This window comes from Psammomys obesus, unplaced genomic scaffold, assembly GCF_907164565.1.
Source record: "Psammomys obesus unplaced genomic scaffold, mPsaObe1.curated_primary_1811, whole genome shotgun sequence".
NCBI lineage: Eukaryota > Metazoa > Chordata > Mammalia > Rodentia > Muridae > Psammomys > Psammomys obesus.
This window is the reverse complement of record NW_026596143.1, coordinates 13,721,200-13,740,046: the sequence shown is the minus strand read 5'-3', so window position 1 is coordinate 13,740,046 and position 18,847 is coordinate 13,721,200. Positions and strand designations below refer to the sequence as shown.

The following is an 18,847-nucleotide window of genomic DNA, read 5'->3' as shown; positions in this document are numbered from 1 at the left end:
GTGTGTGTGTGTGTGTGTGTGTGTGTGTGTGTGTGTGTGTGTTTGTGTTTTATGTGACAAGAAGATATCTGTAGCCAGGTATGGTGGCACATGCCTCTAATCCCAGCACTTGGGAACAAGAAACAGGATTGTGAATTTGAGGCCAGCCTGGGTTACATAGGAGACCTTATCTCAGAAAAACAATTAATAACAAAAAGCTTAAAATACACATACGTATATAAGTACCTGTCACGAATCACATTTTGGTACCCATATCTGTAATCCCAAACTCAGACCGAACCATGCAGAGTACGGGATTGTTAGTATTAGGCCAGCCTGGGCTACATAGGGAACCATCTCAAAAACAGCAGCAAGTAAAAATAACAACAAAAATCTAGGTATTTTTATGACTTATTATTAAATGTGCAATTTAAATGACGAAAATGAGACAAACCCTTTGAAAGGTTCAATAGGGTCATTTTAATGTGTTATTTTTAATCAATTCTTTGAGAATTTCATATATGCATACAATATATTTGTCTCCCAATGCTCTCCCTAACTCCATCCATATCTCCTCTATCCCCTCCTAAATTCATGTCCTCTCTCTCTTTATTCTAACCCACTGAGTCCAGTGTGCTGCCCATGTACTCATGCGTGTGAGGCCACCCACTGGAGCATGGTCAGTACCAAGGGTGACACCTGAAGAGAGGTGACTCCCTCCTCCAGCAGCCAGCAGCTGTGAGTAGCTTCTCACTTAGAGGCTCATGAGCCCTCCGTGCTGGAGTGCTGGCGGCCTTGATTGTGCACAGGTGTCCATGCTGCTGTGAGCTGAGGAGGGCAGTGGGCCTGTCTTGTCCTGAGGATGCTGTTTTCGCTTGATGCTTTCCCCCCTCTGCTCTTCACAGTCTCCCTGCCCGCTTTGCAGTGGCCCAGAGCTTTCCTGGCGGAGGGTGGTGACAGAAATGTTGAGTTTGTGGCTGCTCACGCCACAGATGCTCTTTCTCTGCACGTCAGCCCGTTGTTTCTGTGTTAACCTCCTCCTACTTCATAAAGAAACCTCTCTGATAACATGTGATTGCTGCACTGACCTCTGGGTATAGAGATGCAAATTTAGACGGCAGTTTAATATTATGTCCATTTAGCAAAATTATAGTTCTAGCTTCACTCTTAGGGCCTCTGACTCCCCATCTTTGGGTCCTTGGCTAGATTTAAGGCACTAGGCATGAGTTTCTTCCCCTGAATCAGGCCGTAAGTGCAATCAGAGAGCAGTTGGTTATGTCTCTGATGTACCACGCTGGTTATTATTGCAGCCTCCAGGTCCACAGGTAAAAATTGTTTTCCACCCAGTAGTCTACACAACACCTTTCAGTACTGCGCATGTCAGTCATCAGAGAGCAAACTTCCTGGTCAGTACTGCTTGAGCTCTCCATGTCCTGAGACCCAGCTGTGTGGTAGTAGAGTCTTTCCCTCAAGTTCTGATGGGCACCCAAGAGCAGTGGCAATAGCTATATTGTTTTGAGGTTCTCCAGGATATTCTTATAATAACGTAATTTTTAAAAAATGATTTCCAATTAGATATGAACAAGACAAGAATGAACGTGTAGATTGCTCCATAAGTCCTTTAAAGGTTTTTCTCTACTTTTCTATTTTATTTTAAAATATATTTTAGTCTCTCTCTCTCTCTCTCTCTCTCTCTCTCTCTCTCTGTGTGTGTGTGTGTGTGTGTGTAAGAGAGCAGGTATGCTGTGCCTTCCCAAGAATGTGGAGGTCAGGGGACGGTTGGTTTTGGAGTTGGTTCTTTCCTTCCACTGTGTTTCTGAGGTAGCAGCCTCTTTATTCTGCCTCTGTTCTGTATTCTGACCTTTGAGCTTTTGGTCAGTTTTCTTGTCTCCTCTCACTGGCCCTAGGAATTCTGGGGCTGCTGATGTATGTAGTCATATCAGCCTTGTAGTGGGTTCAGAGAACCAAATTCAGGTTACCAGGCCAGTGCATTAAGCACTTATCTTGCTGAACCATCTCCGTGACCTCTACTTTTCTACACTAAAAATAATAAATTATAATTAGTTTGATTTTAATAATTTTGAGAGGCTTTTTGAGAAAATGTCTCATGTAGCCTACACTGGCCTCAAACTCACTTGTAACAGAGGCCTCCTGCCTCTGCCTCCTGAATGGTAGGCATGCTCATCATACTGAACCACTTTTCTACTCTTAAAGGAACTGGAATTAGAAATACTAGACTATGTGTTCTTGGTGTGGTATATTAAAAGACGTCTTGTAGCTGGCGCAGTAATGCATGCCTATAATTCCAGCACTCAGGAGGCAGAGGCAGGGGATCACTGTGAGTTCAAGGTCAGCCTGGTCTACAAAGTGAGTCCAGGACAGCCAGTATACACAAAGAAACCCTGTCTTGAAAAGCTACAAACAAACAAAAAAGACCTATCTTGTATCCTTCTGATGTTGGTCCAAGAAGAGGCTGTGGGCAAGATTATGAATGGGATGCATTTGTTTTGAGTTTGAAGAAAAGTTTCTTGTAATAATCTTATTTAACCACTTAGGCACTGGACAGTAACAACCACTTCTTTACTTTTTTATTTTGAGAGAGGGTCTCACTGAGTTGCCCAGAGAATCGCCTTGTAGCCCAAAGAAAGCAAGCACTTGTGGTCCTACTGTATCAGCTACCGGAGTTGCTGAGATTACAGGCCTGAACCTGACCTGGTCTCTCCCTCCCTCCCTCTATCCCATCTCTGTCCAATGTCCACAAATTTAAATTAGTCATAGTAATGCATCAAGATGCAATGTAACAATTACTTCATGCAAGACCGAACTTCATTCCCTTCCTCCTTCCCTGTATATCTCAGAGCATATTATTAGTGATAATATGCCTACCATTGCTGTATAATAGATTACTCTAAAACATGCTCTCATAAAGTAACCATTTTTATACTCTGAGAGTTTGGGCAGCACAGAGAAGACTGGTTTCTGCTGCATGACATAGGCCATGGAGGCTCTGGAATCCTCTGAAGTTCACCCACTGGCCTCAGACACTCATAGATTGAAGCTGGCCATCCTCTGAGACCTGAGCTGGTAGCAGAGATGTCAACATGAGCTTTTAGGTTGCTTTGGCGTCTTCACAGAATGGTGGCTGGGTACCAGAGACAAGTGTCTCAAGAGAATGTAAGCAGAGGCAAAGATAAATATTTTTAATGACCTAGCATTGGTCTTGAATGATTGCCATTGGTTCATATTGATATATATGGGCTTGCTTTGCTTTTTTTTTTTTTTTTTTTTTTAATTACAGAAACTGCTTTAAAAAAAAATTCTTTACTCGAGGATCCAACTCAGGCAGGCCATCAAACAAACTTGTATGGCAAATGCTTTTCCAAATACTAAGTAAACTCATTGCTCCACACCCCACTTTTCATGTGGGTTCTGGGGATCAAACTCAAGTGCACTTCGCTAGTTGAACCATCTCCCTAGCCCTCAATTCTTTCTCCTGAGATAGGATCTCCCTGTGTAGCCTGGGCTGACCCTGAGGTTCCCGTCCTCTTGCCTTAGTTTCTGAAGTACCAAGCATGGCTGCCCATGGGTATGTGTCAGCAAGTATGTATTAACTAAGAGTTTACTGTTTCAAAGTTTATGTATGTTACCAGTGTCTAAAGCAGGACCTTTCATATATGTGGTTTGTATCATGGAGACATGTAATCCTAGTCTGGCTGAAGTAGGAGGTTGTGAGTTACAGACCAGCCTGGTGAGTCCCTATCTCAAAACAAACAAGGAAACAACAAAGCCACCAGAAAACAGTGTTGACTATCCAAGAATTCTTGCTTTTGTCAGAAATATATACTGTTTCGAATGAGTTTTCCTCCCCATATTGTTTTTCTTTTTACTAAACTGGTGATGTACTAACCAATTCTGTTTTTCCTTCCTTATTTCTTTTTTCTTTTAGAGATGAGTTCCTGAGTCCTGAGTTGGTGGCAGCGGCATCTGCTGTTGCAGATTCTCTCCCTTTTGACAAGAAGACCACCAAGTCTGAGTTGCTTAAGCAGCTTCAGCAACACGAGGAGGAGATAAGGGCTCAGAAAGATAAAGAGAAGCGCAGAATTAGGTCAGTGGGTCTGATGTTACACAATGACGCTTAGATCTCAAAACGGGCAATTTGTATGTGGCCACTAAGTAGTACCCATTGGTTTTACATATAAAATCCACCTCATGGGCCAGCAAGATGACACAGTAGGTAAAGGTGCTTACTGCCAAGCCCTGTGGCCTTATACCTCCAAGCCCTCGAGATCAAAGGAGGAAACTCACTCCCTGAGCTGTCTGCTGACCTGCACAAACCTCCTGTGTCGTGTCCATACCTACACACATGCATATCCCACATAACAATATGATTTAAAACACTTGCCTCATAAGAGCAAGTACCTAAGCAAGATGCTGAGCCATCTCTTCAGCTCCTGTTATAGTTGAATGGCCTAGCCTTTCTTTTAGGAAGTTATAAAGATTTTTGGCTGTGAAAGAGAAATAAAGTCAGTAGTGCTTTTTAAGAAGAAAAATAAGTAATTGAGTGATACAGTTTCTTTGAGAAAATTAGTTTTTTCTCAATTAAACAGTCTGCTGGGTTTGCTCATAGTGTGACGTCAGAAATGTTTCCTCCCCTTTCCCATATGTTTGAGCTGAAAATTTCAACATTTCCTTTTTAAAACTATTTCATGGTGTGTGTCTGCGTGTGTGTACTGCACCATGTGCGCTCAGCAACCAGCAGAGTCAGAAAAAGGTATTGTACCTGTGGAACTGGAGTTGTAGGAGGTCTGAGTTGCCTGTGGGTGCTGGGAATTAAAGAACCCGGGTCTCCTTTGAAAGCAGCAAGCGCACCTAACTGCTGAGTTGTTTCTCTGCTCCCATCAGTGTGTCCTGTTATCTCCTTGTTAATTTATGCCACATGTCACTGCTTGCTGCCCAGGGGTCATAAATCGTGACTGTGCTTCACTGTACGGGCTGACTGAATCTCCTGTTCTCAATGGCACATAAAGAACATTATCTCCAGAGGATCAAAGAGTAAGCACGACCCTAGACTGTCACATGACTCATTCTGTATAGTAGCAAATACAGCCCATTTTCAACTTCAATGTAATAGTCAGTGTAGGTGGTAGGTACAATTTACTTGTTTGTATTTTCTTATCAGCTTCTCTGTTTATTAATATTTTTTGTAACTGACATTTTCATCTTTCAAATAAAGATTTTTTTAAGAGTGTATTTAAAAATTTGGAGATGTACATCTTAGTGTTTATGTCATATGAGTGTAAGCATATGACTTTATATGCTCACAAATCTGTATGCTCTCATTGGGGCATAAAAGTGAAGTAACATTTAAGTGTTACATCTCCTGAGAAGAAAAATTTGCTACTACAGTGCAGCTAGGATTCCTAATGCACTTGACCTTTTTATTTCAGTTTCAGTCACATAATATCGGATATGAAAATTGCCAAACCCACTTCTGTGAGAGGTCGTACAAAACCACGGGACCAGATTCAGTTTGATGAAGGAATAGACGATTCTTCTCTTGACCAGGCGAAGCTAACTAACTTCAGGCAAAGGTATTTGGGCTATGTAGTCTGCTGGGGTGTGGTTGTGTGTAGTTGCTGTTGTTTGCTCTAATTGTAGTCTTGCTTTATTCTGCAGGTTAGGGCTGATGGACCCTTTCCCACTGTGGATGCCTAGTTAGGGTATCACAGCAATAGCTGTGATAAAATGTCAGGACCAAAAGCAACTTGGAGAGGAAAGGATCTATTTCATCTTACACTTCCAGGTTACAGAATCACTGAGAGAAGTCAGGGCAAGAACTCAAAGCAGGAGCCTAGAGGCAAAAACTGAAACAGCGGCTGTGGAGGAATGCTGCTTACCTGCTTGCTCACCCTGCCGTGCGCGCTTTGCTATGTATTTCAGCTCAGGACCATTTGCCTAGGGGTGCCACAACACACAGGGAGCTGGGCCCACCCACATCAATCACCAAGTTAAAAAATGCACTACAGGTTTGCCCATAGGCCTGTCTGGTTAGAACATTTTCTCAATTAAGGTCCCTCTTCAAAATGACTCTAGAATGGGTCAAGTTGACATAAAACTAGCCAGCACAGCTATCTTCTCTGAAACGTATCACTTAAAATGTTATATGTATGCATGTTAATGCATGTGGGAGTCTCTGCAGGTGCCATAGGCAGTAATCTGCAAAGGGTGAAGAGTGAAAACCTGGTGCAGAATTACTTCCAGGAGTCTAACACCAGGTGGTTCATTGTTACGTATTTAAAACACAAGACAGTTTGGGAAGAGGTTTCCAGGCAACAATCAGTCCAGTTCCAGGTGCACAATAAAGCTTAAGGCGTGACTACAAAGAAACTCCTTTACAAAGTACATGACCAAGAGGGTAGGTTCTATAGCTAAGAGGCCTAGATTTTAGTGTGGTCTCTGGCCGATAGCAAAGAGGTCAGCAGACCACAAAGTACATGTGACATCTCCCCTGGGGATAGGTAGCTGCCTAAGGAGGGAAGAATCTGAGATAGCCATTCTGGGGAATTTGGGTGAGGTCTGCCTCCACAGAGAGTAAAATGTCACCAGGTCATTAGGAAAATCTACTTCCAGCTCTCTGGATGGAATTCAGGTGTTTGATTTTTATGTCCTCCACTGAGGAGACACCCCTGTCTTAACATTTTTTGTTCTCTTAGTGCCTCTCTGAGTACGGGCCTCTGTGCCCTCAGCAAATGCAGTTTGCAGTACTGGGTGTAAGCGTGTGCCCAAGCTGACCTGGAACTCACTGTGTTATTTCCTGGAGAGGAAGCTCCTGGCTTTAGCAGTGCCACCTTATCAATACCATGAGTCACAGTGAGTTTTGACTCACGTCCCCAGTGAAGAGTAGTTCTTGAATTAGAATAAGTGGTGCCAGCCAAATTCTGAACAAGCGAGTTTTAAGGAGCATTTTCTTTTATTCTGAATGTTTCTAACCCTGACATTTCTATGTCCTTTGATGTACAGTTCCCTCTCTTCACCTTACAGAGATCAGTAAAAGGCCAGGCATGGTGGCTTACACCTGTAATTCAACACAGGAGACGGAGGCAGAGGAGCATGAGTGTCAGGCCACTGTGGATTTCACGCTCAATCCACTTCAGCCTGGGCTAGAGTAAGACTGTCCCAAAAATAGTAAGGCCAGACACCATTGCACACCTATAATCCTAGCACTTGGGAGGTATAAAAGCAAGTGGCTCTTGAGTTTGAGACTAGCCTGGTCTGTATAGTAAGACCCTGTCTAAGAAAACACAAAATGCACATACATAAATACAGATTTTAATGATCATGATAAAAGTCTCCATATTACCTTAAAGTGGTAAATCATTTGTAGTCATCTGAATTTGCTAATTTGAAACTGTTAGAGGCACTAAGTCATTTCACATGGTTATTTTGCAGTTGAAAGATATGTAGTTACATAAAACTTGTTCTTTTTTCTTTAAGTCCAAAAAGTGATGGTTGAAGGGGAGGGCAGGCTTTTGTCGTGGACTGACGTGCACTAAGGTACCTTCAGTTGCAGGATGCACCGTTGGAGGGTTCTCAGCGCCATGTACATTCCATAGATTCTAAGCAGGGTCTCAGAAACTTGACGTAGCTTCTTCTGGGTGTTACATTACTGATTTGTATGGGAACCTGAAAAGCTGGCCAGCGTTTATACAGGAAGTTTAAGGGGTTAACATTCATTTTCAATAGTTGTCTGAGTCACTGAAAGATGTAGTATTCTTAACATGTTGGATGGAGTAGCAAGCTCTGTGGACAGTGCAGTGGCACACATGCGAGCACATACACAGATGGGGGAGAATGAGAGAGAGATTGAGCGAGAGCAATGCACACTTGCATACACATACAAAATAAGTAAGTGAATAAACGTAAAAAATTATAAGTAGCCAGGCATGGTGGTACGTGTTTGTGATCCCAATATTGGGGAGTCTGAAGCAAAAGGACCTCAGTTTGAAACTGGTCTGGGGTTCACAGTGCACTGTATTGGTTGTTTTCCTGTTGTGATAAAATACCATGGCCAAGACAACTCATCTAAAGAGTTTTATCTCGGCTTCTAGTTCCATCGTGATGGGACAGAGGCATGGAAGCTGGAGCAGGAAGCTGAGGGGTCACATCTTCAGTGGCAAGCCCAAAGCAGAGAGAGGGAATTGGAAGTGGGCTAGGCTACCAGTTCTCAGAGGCAGCTGCCAGTGATGTACTTTGTCCAGTGAGGCCATACCACTTTTCCAGACAGTGCCACTGTCTGGGATCATTCCATTCAAACCACCACAGGTGCCCTGGCTTAGAATATAAAAAATTTAAAAAGCAGCTCAAAGCAAACTTTAAAGAGTAAGAAAGGGACATTGAGGCTTCTCTATTCAGGGTGTTAAAAGTAACAAAAGGGGAATATAAGGAAGTAACAGAAGGTGCCAGGTTTTCCCTGATAGATGACAGGAGTTAAATTGCAGATTGTTGCTTTATAGAAGTGTTTTTCTTAGGGAAGAGGGAGATAGAAAGACCTGGAGGGGACAGGAACTCCACAAGGAGACCAACAGAGCCAAAAAACCTGGGCCAAGGGGGTCCTGCAGAGACTGATACTCCAACCAAGGACCATGCATGGAGAGGACCTGGACCACCTGCTCATTCTCCAAGTGGGTTGTCTAGTAAGGGGAACAGGGGCTGTCTCTGACATGAACTTAGTGTCTGGCTCTCTGATCACCTCCCCCTGAGGGGTGCAGCCTTGCCAGGCCACAGATGAAGACAGTGTAGCCAGTCCTGATGAGACCTGATAGACTAGGGTCAGATGGAAGGGGAGGAGGACCTCCCCTATCAGTGGAAAGGGCAGAAGAGGAGATGAGAGAGAGAAGGTGGGTGGGGCTAGGAGGAGATGAGGGAGGGGGATACAAAGTGAATAAACTGTAATAAATAAATAGATAGATAGATAGATAAATAAATAGCATTTATTATGTGAATCTAAAAGTTCTTTAGCATTTTATATCTCTTGGTTGTTATATGCATTTTGGACTTTAAAAACATAGTTTTATTGTTTTCTAACATTTTTCACTAAATATTTGGAAAGTTCTAAACAAAACAAAAAATAGTGTTTTATCTGTGCCTTCTTCTAGCACTATAATTTATAGTTAATTATAACTATAATTATAGTTATAATTATAGTTATATTTTGTCCGCAAAATCAAACCTTTAGTTCATCAGTTTCTATATTTGCATATTTTAGAGTTTTCCACAACAAACCTTTAGTTTCTGTCCGCAAAAACAAACCTTTAGTTCATCAGTTTCTATATTTGCATATTTTAGAGTTTTCCACAACACTAAGTTTTCTAGAACTTTCAGTTGAGTATTTTGAAAATTAAACTTAGCAGGTTTGTTGTATTGTAAGGCAAAAATCCAAGGGCATGTGTTCTTTTTTTACTTATGAGTCATAAAATCATGGCAATTTAGCTAAAATGTCTGCCGTGGCTAACATGTATGCTCTTCTTTAAGCAGTTTTTGTCAGCATTTTACAAATACATCTCACTAAGATGCATTTTACAATGTTTTTATCTTAGGAGAAATTTATTCGAGGGGAAAAGACTTTCAATTTTTGGCGTTGAGGCGTCGGCTGATGAAGTAGCAGAACCAGGTTTGTTAAGAAGAAAACAGCTCCTCTCCAAGTGGAGAAGCATTCCTCTTTCAAAGGTGGTAGTGGTGTGTTGGTTATAGAACAGTTGGGTATTTGCTTTTCAGTGTTTCTTTCTGTCATTGACCTACATCTTGCTTGTGAAAGAAAACTGCTAATTTGGGTTATGCGTCCCTCTTAAAATATTGCCTTCTGTGGGATCCTAGGAGATCACTACTCCAGGTGAATAATCCAGAGCTTTGGATTGGCTACTGCTTTGGTTAGGAAGTATTCTTCACCCACCATCTGCAGTATAACTCTCTGCTGTTATGTAAAGATAGCTAATCTGTTTATCCTGCTTTTGAGTAGCTCACAGCCCAGAATAGAGAGAGCACACATAGAGTATTAAATTGAATACTCTGTTTTCCTTTTGATTAATTTGGCTGCTTGTCAGTCTTCTGAAAAAAAACAACTCTTCATTTCATTGATTCTTTATATTGTTTTTTGTTGTTGTTGTTGTTCATTTCTGAAATATTAATATCAGCTTTGATTTTGATCTTTTTCCATCTATTTTTGGGGTGTTGCTACTGTTTTTCAATGCCTTCAGGTGCATCATTAAGTTGTTTATTTGAGACCTCAAAGGTTGTTTTGTTTTGTTTTGTTTTGAATCAGGGTTTCTCTGAGTAGCCTTGGCTGTCCTAAACTCGCTTTGTAGACCAGGCTGGCCTCAAACTCACAGAGCTCCACCCACCTCTGCCTCCCTGAGTGCTGGGATGACAGGTGTGTGCCATCTCTCCTGGCTTCAAAGGTTCTTTTTATTTTTTTTATTTTATTTTATTATTATTATTTTTTTTTAATATAGGTAGTTGGTTCTGTATCTCTTGGGACTAGCTTTAGTATGTCAGATATTTTAGTATGTGTGCTTTCATTGTTGCTCAATTCTAGAAGTATTTAAATTTCCGTTTTGATTTCTTCCTGACTAGATTATCATTCAGTAGCATGTTGTTTAGTTTTCATCTGTTTATGTAATTTCTGCGATTATACAGCTTTTATCCCATTATGTTCAGATCAAATACAGGATGGAATTTTAAGTTTTCTATACTTTTTGAGATTTGTTTTGTGTTCTAATATATATTAAGACAAAAGCATGATGTATTTTGAAGAAATTTGGTGTTAAGAGGAATGGATATTCTTTAGGTATTCAGTAGGTATCTTGTAGACCCATTTGATTTATGATGTCACTGAACTGCAGAGTTTCTCTGTTCAGTTTTTTTCTGGATGACCAGCCTATTGGTAAGAGTAGAGTGTTGAAGCCACACGCCATCACTGTATGGGATCAGTCTGTGGTTTTAGACCTAACCAACAGTGTTTCTTTTATGAAACTGGGTGCACTTGTGTTTGGTGAGTATATGCTTAAGATTATATTAACCTCCTGGCAGTTCTTTTTTTCTTTAATGAATATGACAAGTCTCTCCTTTTCTGTTCTGACAAGTTGTGGTTTTAAGTTGTATTTTGTCAAATATTAGAATAGTTGTGCCTGCTTTTTCTTAGTTCATCTGCTTGAAATACTTCTTTCAGTCCTTTACCCACGGTGGCATCTACTGGTAATGGTTAGATGGTTTTTGATAATGGTTAGATGGTTTTCGGTAATGGTTAGATGGTTTTTGGTAATGGTTAGATGGTTTTTGGTAATGGTTAGATGGTTTGGGGTTAGGGCTGTCAGAATGGAGAGGAGCTGATTTGGGGAACACAGGTGGTCTGGAGGGTCCCTGATGGGGACCTGTCCTGGTTAGTGTTTGTCAACCTGACAATAATCTAAAGCAATTTGGAAAGAGGCGTGTCCACTGAGAAAATACCTCTACATTGACCTGTGAGCAAGCTGTGGGGCCTTTTAGGGTCTAGCCCACTGTGTCATTCCTGGTCAGGTAGTCCTAGGGTGTATAAAAAATAGGCTGAGCAAACCAAGAGGAATGAGTCAGTCAGCAATGTTCCTCTCTGGCCCCTGCATCAATCCCTGCCTCCATTCCTGCCCTCACTTGCTGGAGGTTAGGTTACAATCTATAAAATGGAATTCCCCTTTCCTCCCCAGCAGCTTCTAGTCATGCTGCTTTAGCACAGCAATAGAAACCCTAACTAAGGGAGAACCAGCCTGGACTCTAGTGAGGCTCAAACAGTGGGAGAGGCCGGGAGGATATGGTAATCCCTGGCAAGCAACACAGTCCCAAAAGATGGAGGGGCCAGGGGGAGGTGCCAATTCCTGGCACACAACCAAATGAGTGAGGAAATGAAGGCTTACTGGGAAAGGGACTGCAGTTACTCTGCCTCTGTCTCCACTCCATGTGGGTCGGTAGCTGGAGAGTTCCTGTAGAGGGTAGTCTTGTTTTTAACTTTTTAATTGACGCAAATTCTTTTGCCAAAGTGCCTCTACCATTTTATATTACCATGTGAAATGGCGGTACACAGCTGCCATGGTATTACCTTACTCGTGAGGTTGATGGTAAAGATTAAATATATTAATGTGCTTTAATTTTTTTTTCACAGACTAAATGCTCAGTATCCATTAGTATTTTTTCTTTTATTTCTCTTGATTGGGTTTCCTATAGCTCTGGTCCTCTGTAGTCAAGAATGTCCTTGAACTCTGATCTTCTTGCCTCCTTCAGAGGTTTTTGTGCTTACACATAAGCACGAGGGAAACCAGGAATGTTAAACCCGATGGGCTGCCTCATCTAAGCGAAGGATGCACAACCTCTTTCTGCACAGAAGATTAGAAGCAGAGGTGGTTAAAAGCCTGCTCATGATTGTGCTATCCGTGTGGCTAGACCATGCCAGCTCCTCCCCAGACCCTTTCCAGAGCTTGTCTTTCTCAGCCAGTCTGTAGAACCTATCTTAGGAGGAGACGTCTGATGTAGTCAATCTGAGCCAGTCTTTACAAAAAATGTCACATGTGCTTTACAAAGAGTTTCAGTTTAGTCATGTCTTAAGCCTTATTGTATGCACAGGATTGAGTTAATTCTCACCAGGACACTTTTTTCTAGGTTGTGCTTTCGTTAAATATGCCTGAACTAAATTATGTTTAGCCAGGCTCTCTGAACCAGGCTCTCTTGGACCAGACTTCTTCTTACCTTGCCCTCTTGACACTCTGCTGGCCCTGGTGTTTGCAGAGACTCCACACCTCTGCCTCTTTAGTGCTGTGATCACAAACCTTCACCACCAAGACCATCTTTGCCATTATTATTACTAAATTTTTTCCTTAAAAAATTTTTTTAGAGAAATGGTTTTGACAGAATTTCATATAGTCCCAGTTTGGCCTCAGCTTCAAGCGAGGATGACCTTAGACGCCTGGTTTCCCCGACTCAAGCTCTGAAGTGCAAGGATTACAGCTGTGTGCCACCATTGTCATCACAAGTGACTAATTTTAACAGACTGGGACTTTGAAAATCATATATATTACGCACATGCAGCCTGGCACATTAGTAATTCCCTCATTAAACTAAGGCAAGACCTACAGTTTCACAGAGAGAAGCTCTGTCTCAAAAAAACAAATCAAGCCCAAAACATAGAACTTATAAAACCGTCTATAAAATGCAAATTCTTTTTCTTTTCCAATAGAGGTGCAATAGTAAACTGGCATAGTGTTTGTAGAAGCTAAGGTTTGCCATATTATTCTTATAGCCTGTAACTTTCATTTTTGTTGCGTTTTTAACTCCTGGTAACCTTTCATTATAAACTAATTCTGAATATCAAGGTCTGATACTATGTATCAATTTCAAAATAATGAATTTTGAAATTACTTTTCATTACATTCTTACTCAGTTTGTGTTTGTGTCTGTATACGTGAGCATGGGTTTGAGTGTGGAGGCGAGAAGGGACCTTTCAGGAGTTTGTTTACTCCGGGGTCTATTATATGTGACCCTGGGAGTCACACTTGGGTAGTCAGGCTTAGTGACCAATGCCTTAACCCACTAAGCTAATAATTACATTTTAAAAGGACATTTACATTTCCCTATACTTAAAAACTTTTCTTTTAATTACATAGAAGCATCACTTTCTCTCTGGGAGATAGAGTTTGCTAAGCAGCTAGCCACACTGAATGAACAGCCCTTTGGGAATGCATTTGAGGAGATGATACAGTGGACGAAAGAGGGGAAACTGTGGGAGTTCCCCATTAACAATGAAGCAGGTAAGTGTAACCTCAGAAGCGTGTCAGCCGGAGATTATTTGGGAAGCTGTTCCATTTCCAAGTAGAGACAGGTGCAGATGTGAATCTCAGAACACCATGGTATCTGAGAAATCTGGCAGTATTGTTTTAAATTGTTGTTTTTAAGATGGTTAGGATTTAATTCAATTCTAGATATTTGATAATAAAAATGGAGGAGGAAAATTATATGTCACAATGTGTCCTAGGGACCAGGATGTAAAGTGTGTGCCTAGTACACATGGGGCTAAGGCCCTAGGACCTCGTAAACTGGGCATTATAGCAAATGGGTTAATCCTACATTTGGGAGGTGGAGGCAGTAGAACCAGAAGTTCATAGTCATCCTCAGCTACAGGGCTCACACACAAAAGTTTGAAGACTACCTTGGGTGTCCATCTTCAACTTTTACCGTGTTTTGAGACAGGTTCTGTTTTGTTTAATTCTGTTTGTCAAGCTAGCTGACCCAGAGGATTCCAGCAATTCTCCTGTCTGTCCTCTCATTTCCCAGGAGGGGCCACACTGGGGTTCTAGAGCTTTGCCCTATTGGCATCTGGCTTTTTTACATGGATTCTGAGGATCACCTCCAGCCATCAGACTTGTGTAGCAAGCCATTCCCCCACACTTAGATCGTATTTTTATATACACTGTACCAATACATAACACGGCCTGCATTTGGATCATTTACATTTAAAGTAAGTGTTGCCAGATATGTGGATATGGACACAGGAGTGTCAGAAGGTGAAGACCAGGCTGGTGGTTAAGTGAGAGCCTGTCTGAAAAATAAAACAGAAATGAAAAGTTGACTGAATTGTTAGAGTATAACTGGGCCCCTTGTTTTAGTATTTATCATTAGTCTTTTCTTCTCTTGGACCACTTGAACATCTTGTTTCTGATTCTGTCTTATTTTAGTTTTAAAAATACATTATATACTTAGTAGTTTCCTCAGCTGTCAACAAGATTGACAGAAGCACTACAGAAGCAGCAGTGGCTTCTGTAGTGGAAGACTTGCAGTATCCCAGTTGCTGCTGCTTCATCCCTGGGCGGGTGCTCCTGAGGCCTCAGGCCGAGTGTGGAGAAACTGGTGCTCACACCAGCTACGTCTCATTGCAGTGATGCTTTTACGTTGCGATACCTCATTCATGTTAGTCGTACGATGTAGACCTTACGTTCACAATTATACTACTGTATTTTATTTCCCAGGTTTTGATGATGACGGTGCAGAATTCCATGATCATATATTTTTGGATAAGTACCTGGAGGGTTTCCCCAAGCAAGGACCAATTCGCAACTTCATGGAGCTGGTGACCTGTGGCCTTTCGAAAAACCCCTATCTGAGTGTTAAGCAGAAAGTCGAGCATATAGAATGGTTTAGAAATTATTTTAATGAAAAAAGGAATATTCTCAAAGAAAATAACATAGCATTCACTTAATGTCATGAAAATTCTTTATTTAAGCTGTTGAAGATGTATATTATAGCCAAATAAAAATTTTATTAAATTTTTCCTGTGCTGATATTGTGCCTGATTTGACTAATAAAACTGTTAAATTACTTTTAACCTGAAATATTACAAATATACAGATATTCTTGTGTATCTCTGAGAATTAGTGATACATTAAGAGAATTCTCCCTAACTTTTCTCATTAGGTGACTATGCTTCTTTGAGGTATATAATTGTTAGCTGTAAAGCTGATAACATCAAAATCCTTGTGCAGTTAGTCCATTTTAACTATACCAAAATACCAGGCTAATGTTACAAGGGAAAAAAAAAAAAACAAAAACCATTTACTACAGCATAATAGAAACTTTGGTACGGCTTTGTCACAAATGCAAGGGAACATGTGGAAGGAAGAGATCACACCTTAAACAAGCTGATGTGAAGCCTCACGCCCCTTCTGAGGCCAGCTCCAGGGACTCGAGTCCTTCCTACCAAGCCCCACTTCTTCATTTTCACTGAGATCTTTATCATTTGACAGTTTTGTACAGTGTGTCTTGACCATATCTACCCGACCCTCTCTCCCAACTGCTTCCGGACCCTCCCAGCACATTGGCCTCCCACCTTCAAGTCCTTCTTCTCTTTATAATTCACTGAGCCCAAACAGTGCTGGCCTCTGGTGGGTACAAGCCCCTTGTTAAGGATCCATCCCTCCTACATTATGGACCAAGGCTCCAGCACAGTAGAATTCAGGAAACAGACAGCTGACCCGAATCCATATTCCCAGCAAAGCAGAGGTGTCACTTTAGTGGTTCTGGTACCTCGTTAATCCAGTGCATTCTTCAGCCCTGGCTAACCAGAACAACAGATTCTTTTGTTTGGTTGCTTTGTTTTCTGTTTTTTTGAAATAGGGCTTCTCTGTGTAGCCCTGGCTACTCTGGAACTCTGTAGACAAGGCTGGACTCAGAACTCCATTCACTAGTCCTCGACTGGGCCCTTAATCCGTGGTCTTATCTAACTCAGTATGGGCCCCTATCTAAGTGCTTTCAGAAAGCTGCTCCAGGACCTCGTGATGGCAATCACAATTAACTACAGACAATCAAGTTAAGATCCTTCTACACAAAGTCAACCTGACCCATGCCTTCTCAGATCCTGGGGACAGAGTCTAGCCTCCTAGTCCCTCCAGCAGGAAGCCATCAATGAGAAAAGTCACCGATTCTTTTTATCTGTCCTCAGGGTCTGGAATGAAGGCTTAGTGCTCTAAAGGCCTCGGGCGAGCTGAGACACTCCAGACGAGAAAGTTGACTTGATGGTTAACACCCATGGGCTGGCAGGATGCTGGAAGTTTTTGATAAGGTGGCAGCTGACTGAAGAAGGAATCGTCTCTCCCCAAAGTTCTGCTTTTCTGCCCTGTAAAACCCTAACGCCCTTGAGCTGTAATGTGCGCAGCCTCCACTTCCATAGGGAGACAAATGTCCCTCAGTCACTCCAATTAAAGGAACAATCCTGCTTCTGTGGAGGCTGGGCTGGGCTTTCTTTTACTCCCGTGACTTTGTGATCGATCAAAATCCATCGATTTTGATCTAACACCCACAGCCTCGGATAAAATGCTCAGGACCAGCCTTGACCGTGTCTGAAAAGTCTGGACTGGTCATCCAGAAAGGGGAGGGGGCTGATGGAGGAGTCTCAGGTCAGGAGGGTGAGGGAAAAGTTGGAAGTTCAGCATCTTTGTTATCTAGCCAGGGCCTCTTTCCCTATTTATTGGTCGACATGGCAGGGCTCTGTCAAGATCGTAGTCCTGTATTCTGTCAAAGTGCTAGAGCTTTATGCTAGAGATGCTAAAACAGAAGGAAGGAGAAAAGAGAACATCTACCCACCCCTGATAGGTCACCAGTAAGAGAGGAAGGTAAGGTTTCTAATGAAGTCCAACTTGGTAAGCGAATGGATTCATTGGGCTTATTTACAGAGCATGGCTGAGGAGTTACTTCCAAGAGAGTAGGTGGGGTGCATAATGCTGTTGCCGCCGCCGGAGAGACCGCTGGAGAGGGCTCCTTCCTCCTGGATTTTGGAGCCCACCTCCTGATTCTCCCGAAACAATAGAAAGAGAAGACAATTTTGTTGTCATTTATTTTTGAGAATATTGTGTTTCTGTTTTTCAAAATAGGGTTTCTCTGTGCAGCCCTGGCTGCCCCAGAACTCAGTCTGTAGACCAGGCTGGCCTCACACTCAGAGAGCCACCTCCCAAGTGCTAAGATTAAAGTTGTGTGTTACTAACACCCAGCTTAGATTACAATTTACTACCAACTCTTCTCCCTCCTCTCCCTCCCTCCTTAACCTCATATACCCCTCCCCACTCTCATTCAAGTTCACAGCTTCTTAATTCACTGATTATTGTTATGTGCATATATATATATATATATATTTGTTTATACATACATATACACACACACACATACATATGTTGGGTCCGTGTAACGTCACTTGTATGTACGTTTTCGGGGCTGTGTTGTAGTGCCGGTGTGTGTGAACAGTGTTGGAGTGCCATGAGGCAGCGCCGGGTCTTGGTAGGCACGTGAGCAGGGCTATCTCTGTCATCCAGCGCCGTAGAGAATGCGCTGTGAGGTGGTAGGGCTGGGGCGCACTGCGAACAGGGCCGTGCGTCTTTGTCACGGCTGTGGGACACTGCAGGTACATAAGCAGGGAAGTCCGTGACGTCACGTGGGGGCGCTGACACGAGCTCGCACTACCACCTGTTGGTCCTGGGGCACAGCAGGTGTGCGCACCAGAAGGCCAGCACCGCTTTATGAGATGAGAATGGGCTTCCCTGTACCGTGTCATGGTGGTCACGGGAGCAGCAGGCAAGAGAACACCAGGCTTCTGCTATCCTGTGGTGGAGATGGCACTAGGGTTGAGCCCAAACATGATACCCTGCAGTGGATGTGGCAGATGTGAGAACAGGCAAGGCGGCGCCACTAACTGCAGATGTGGGGGCACGGCTGGCATTTGAGCGGGCCTGCCTAAGCCACCAGGTGGCATTTCTGAGGCATGGCTGGCAGGTAAACAGGCGATATCATATGCCACCCCAAGGCAGTGCTGGGACATGGTCGACATATGAAGAGGTGTGCCAAGGCTGCCCATTTGTGGTGCTGGCACACAGCACACGTGTGAGCTGGCATTCCCGCACCAGCACGTGGTGGCACTGGGACACGGCGGCCATGGAGGCAGGCGTGTCTGTGCCAGCACAGGTGAGGCGGCGGCACAACCTGGAGGCCCTGGGACAGCACAGGCATGGGAACAGGCATTCTCACACCACCACAGGGCTGTGGGCCGACAAGGCAGGTGCTCACACGGGCATGCCTGCACAGCCAAGTGGCGATGCGGGCACGCGGCAGGTGGGTCAGCAGCCGAGTGACAGTCCACTGCCGTAGGGTTGTACCGGGACACTTGGCACCTGGCCATGCTTGTTCATGCGCCTGCAGGACTCCTAGCTGAGTGGCCCCTGCTGACCTGGCATGCCTTTCACCGCATGCATGTCCCGGCACAAGCGTACCTGTCTGCACGCTTGCCGCACCCCAGGACTACCACTCGGAGGTC

At 43.1% G+C, this 18,847-nt stretch overlaps 1 protein-coding gene across 1 annotated transcript in view; it reads left to right on the top strand.

Annotated features, from left to right (window-relative positions):
- Positions 1-15,321, top strand: part of Mrps31 (mitochondrial ribosomal protein S31) — a 21,426-nt gene extending 6,105 nt beyond the window's left edge. The window contains exons 3-7 of the mRNA XM_055593472.1: positions 3,926-4,084; positions 5,427-5,570; positions 9,576-9,649; positions 13,662-13,805; positions 15,021-15,321. Coding sequence (XP_055449447.1) covers positions 3,926-4,084; positions 5,427-5,570; positions 9,576-9,649; positions 13,662-13,805; positions 15,021-15,250 — 751 coding nt within the window. The 3' untranslated portion in view covers positions 15,251-15,321. The remainder of the gene's footprint in view (positions 1-3,925; positions 4,085-5,426; positions 5,571-9,575; positions 9,650-13,661; positions 13,806-15,020) is intronic.
- Positions 15,322-18,847: the final 3,526 nt, after the last annotated feature.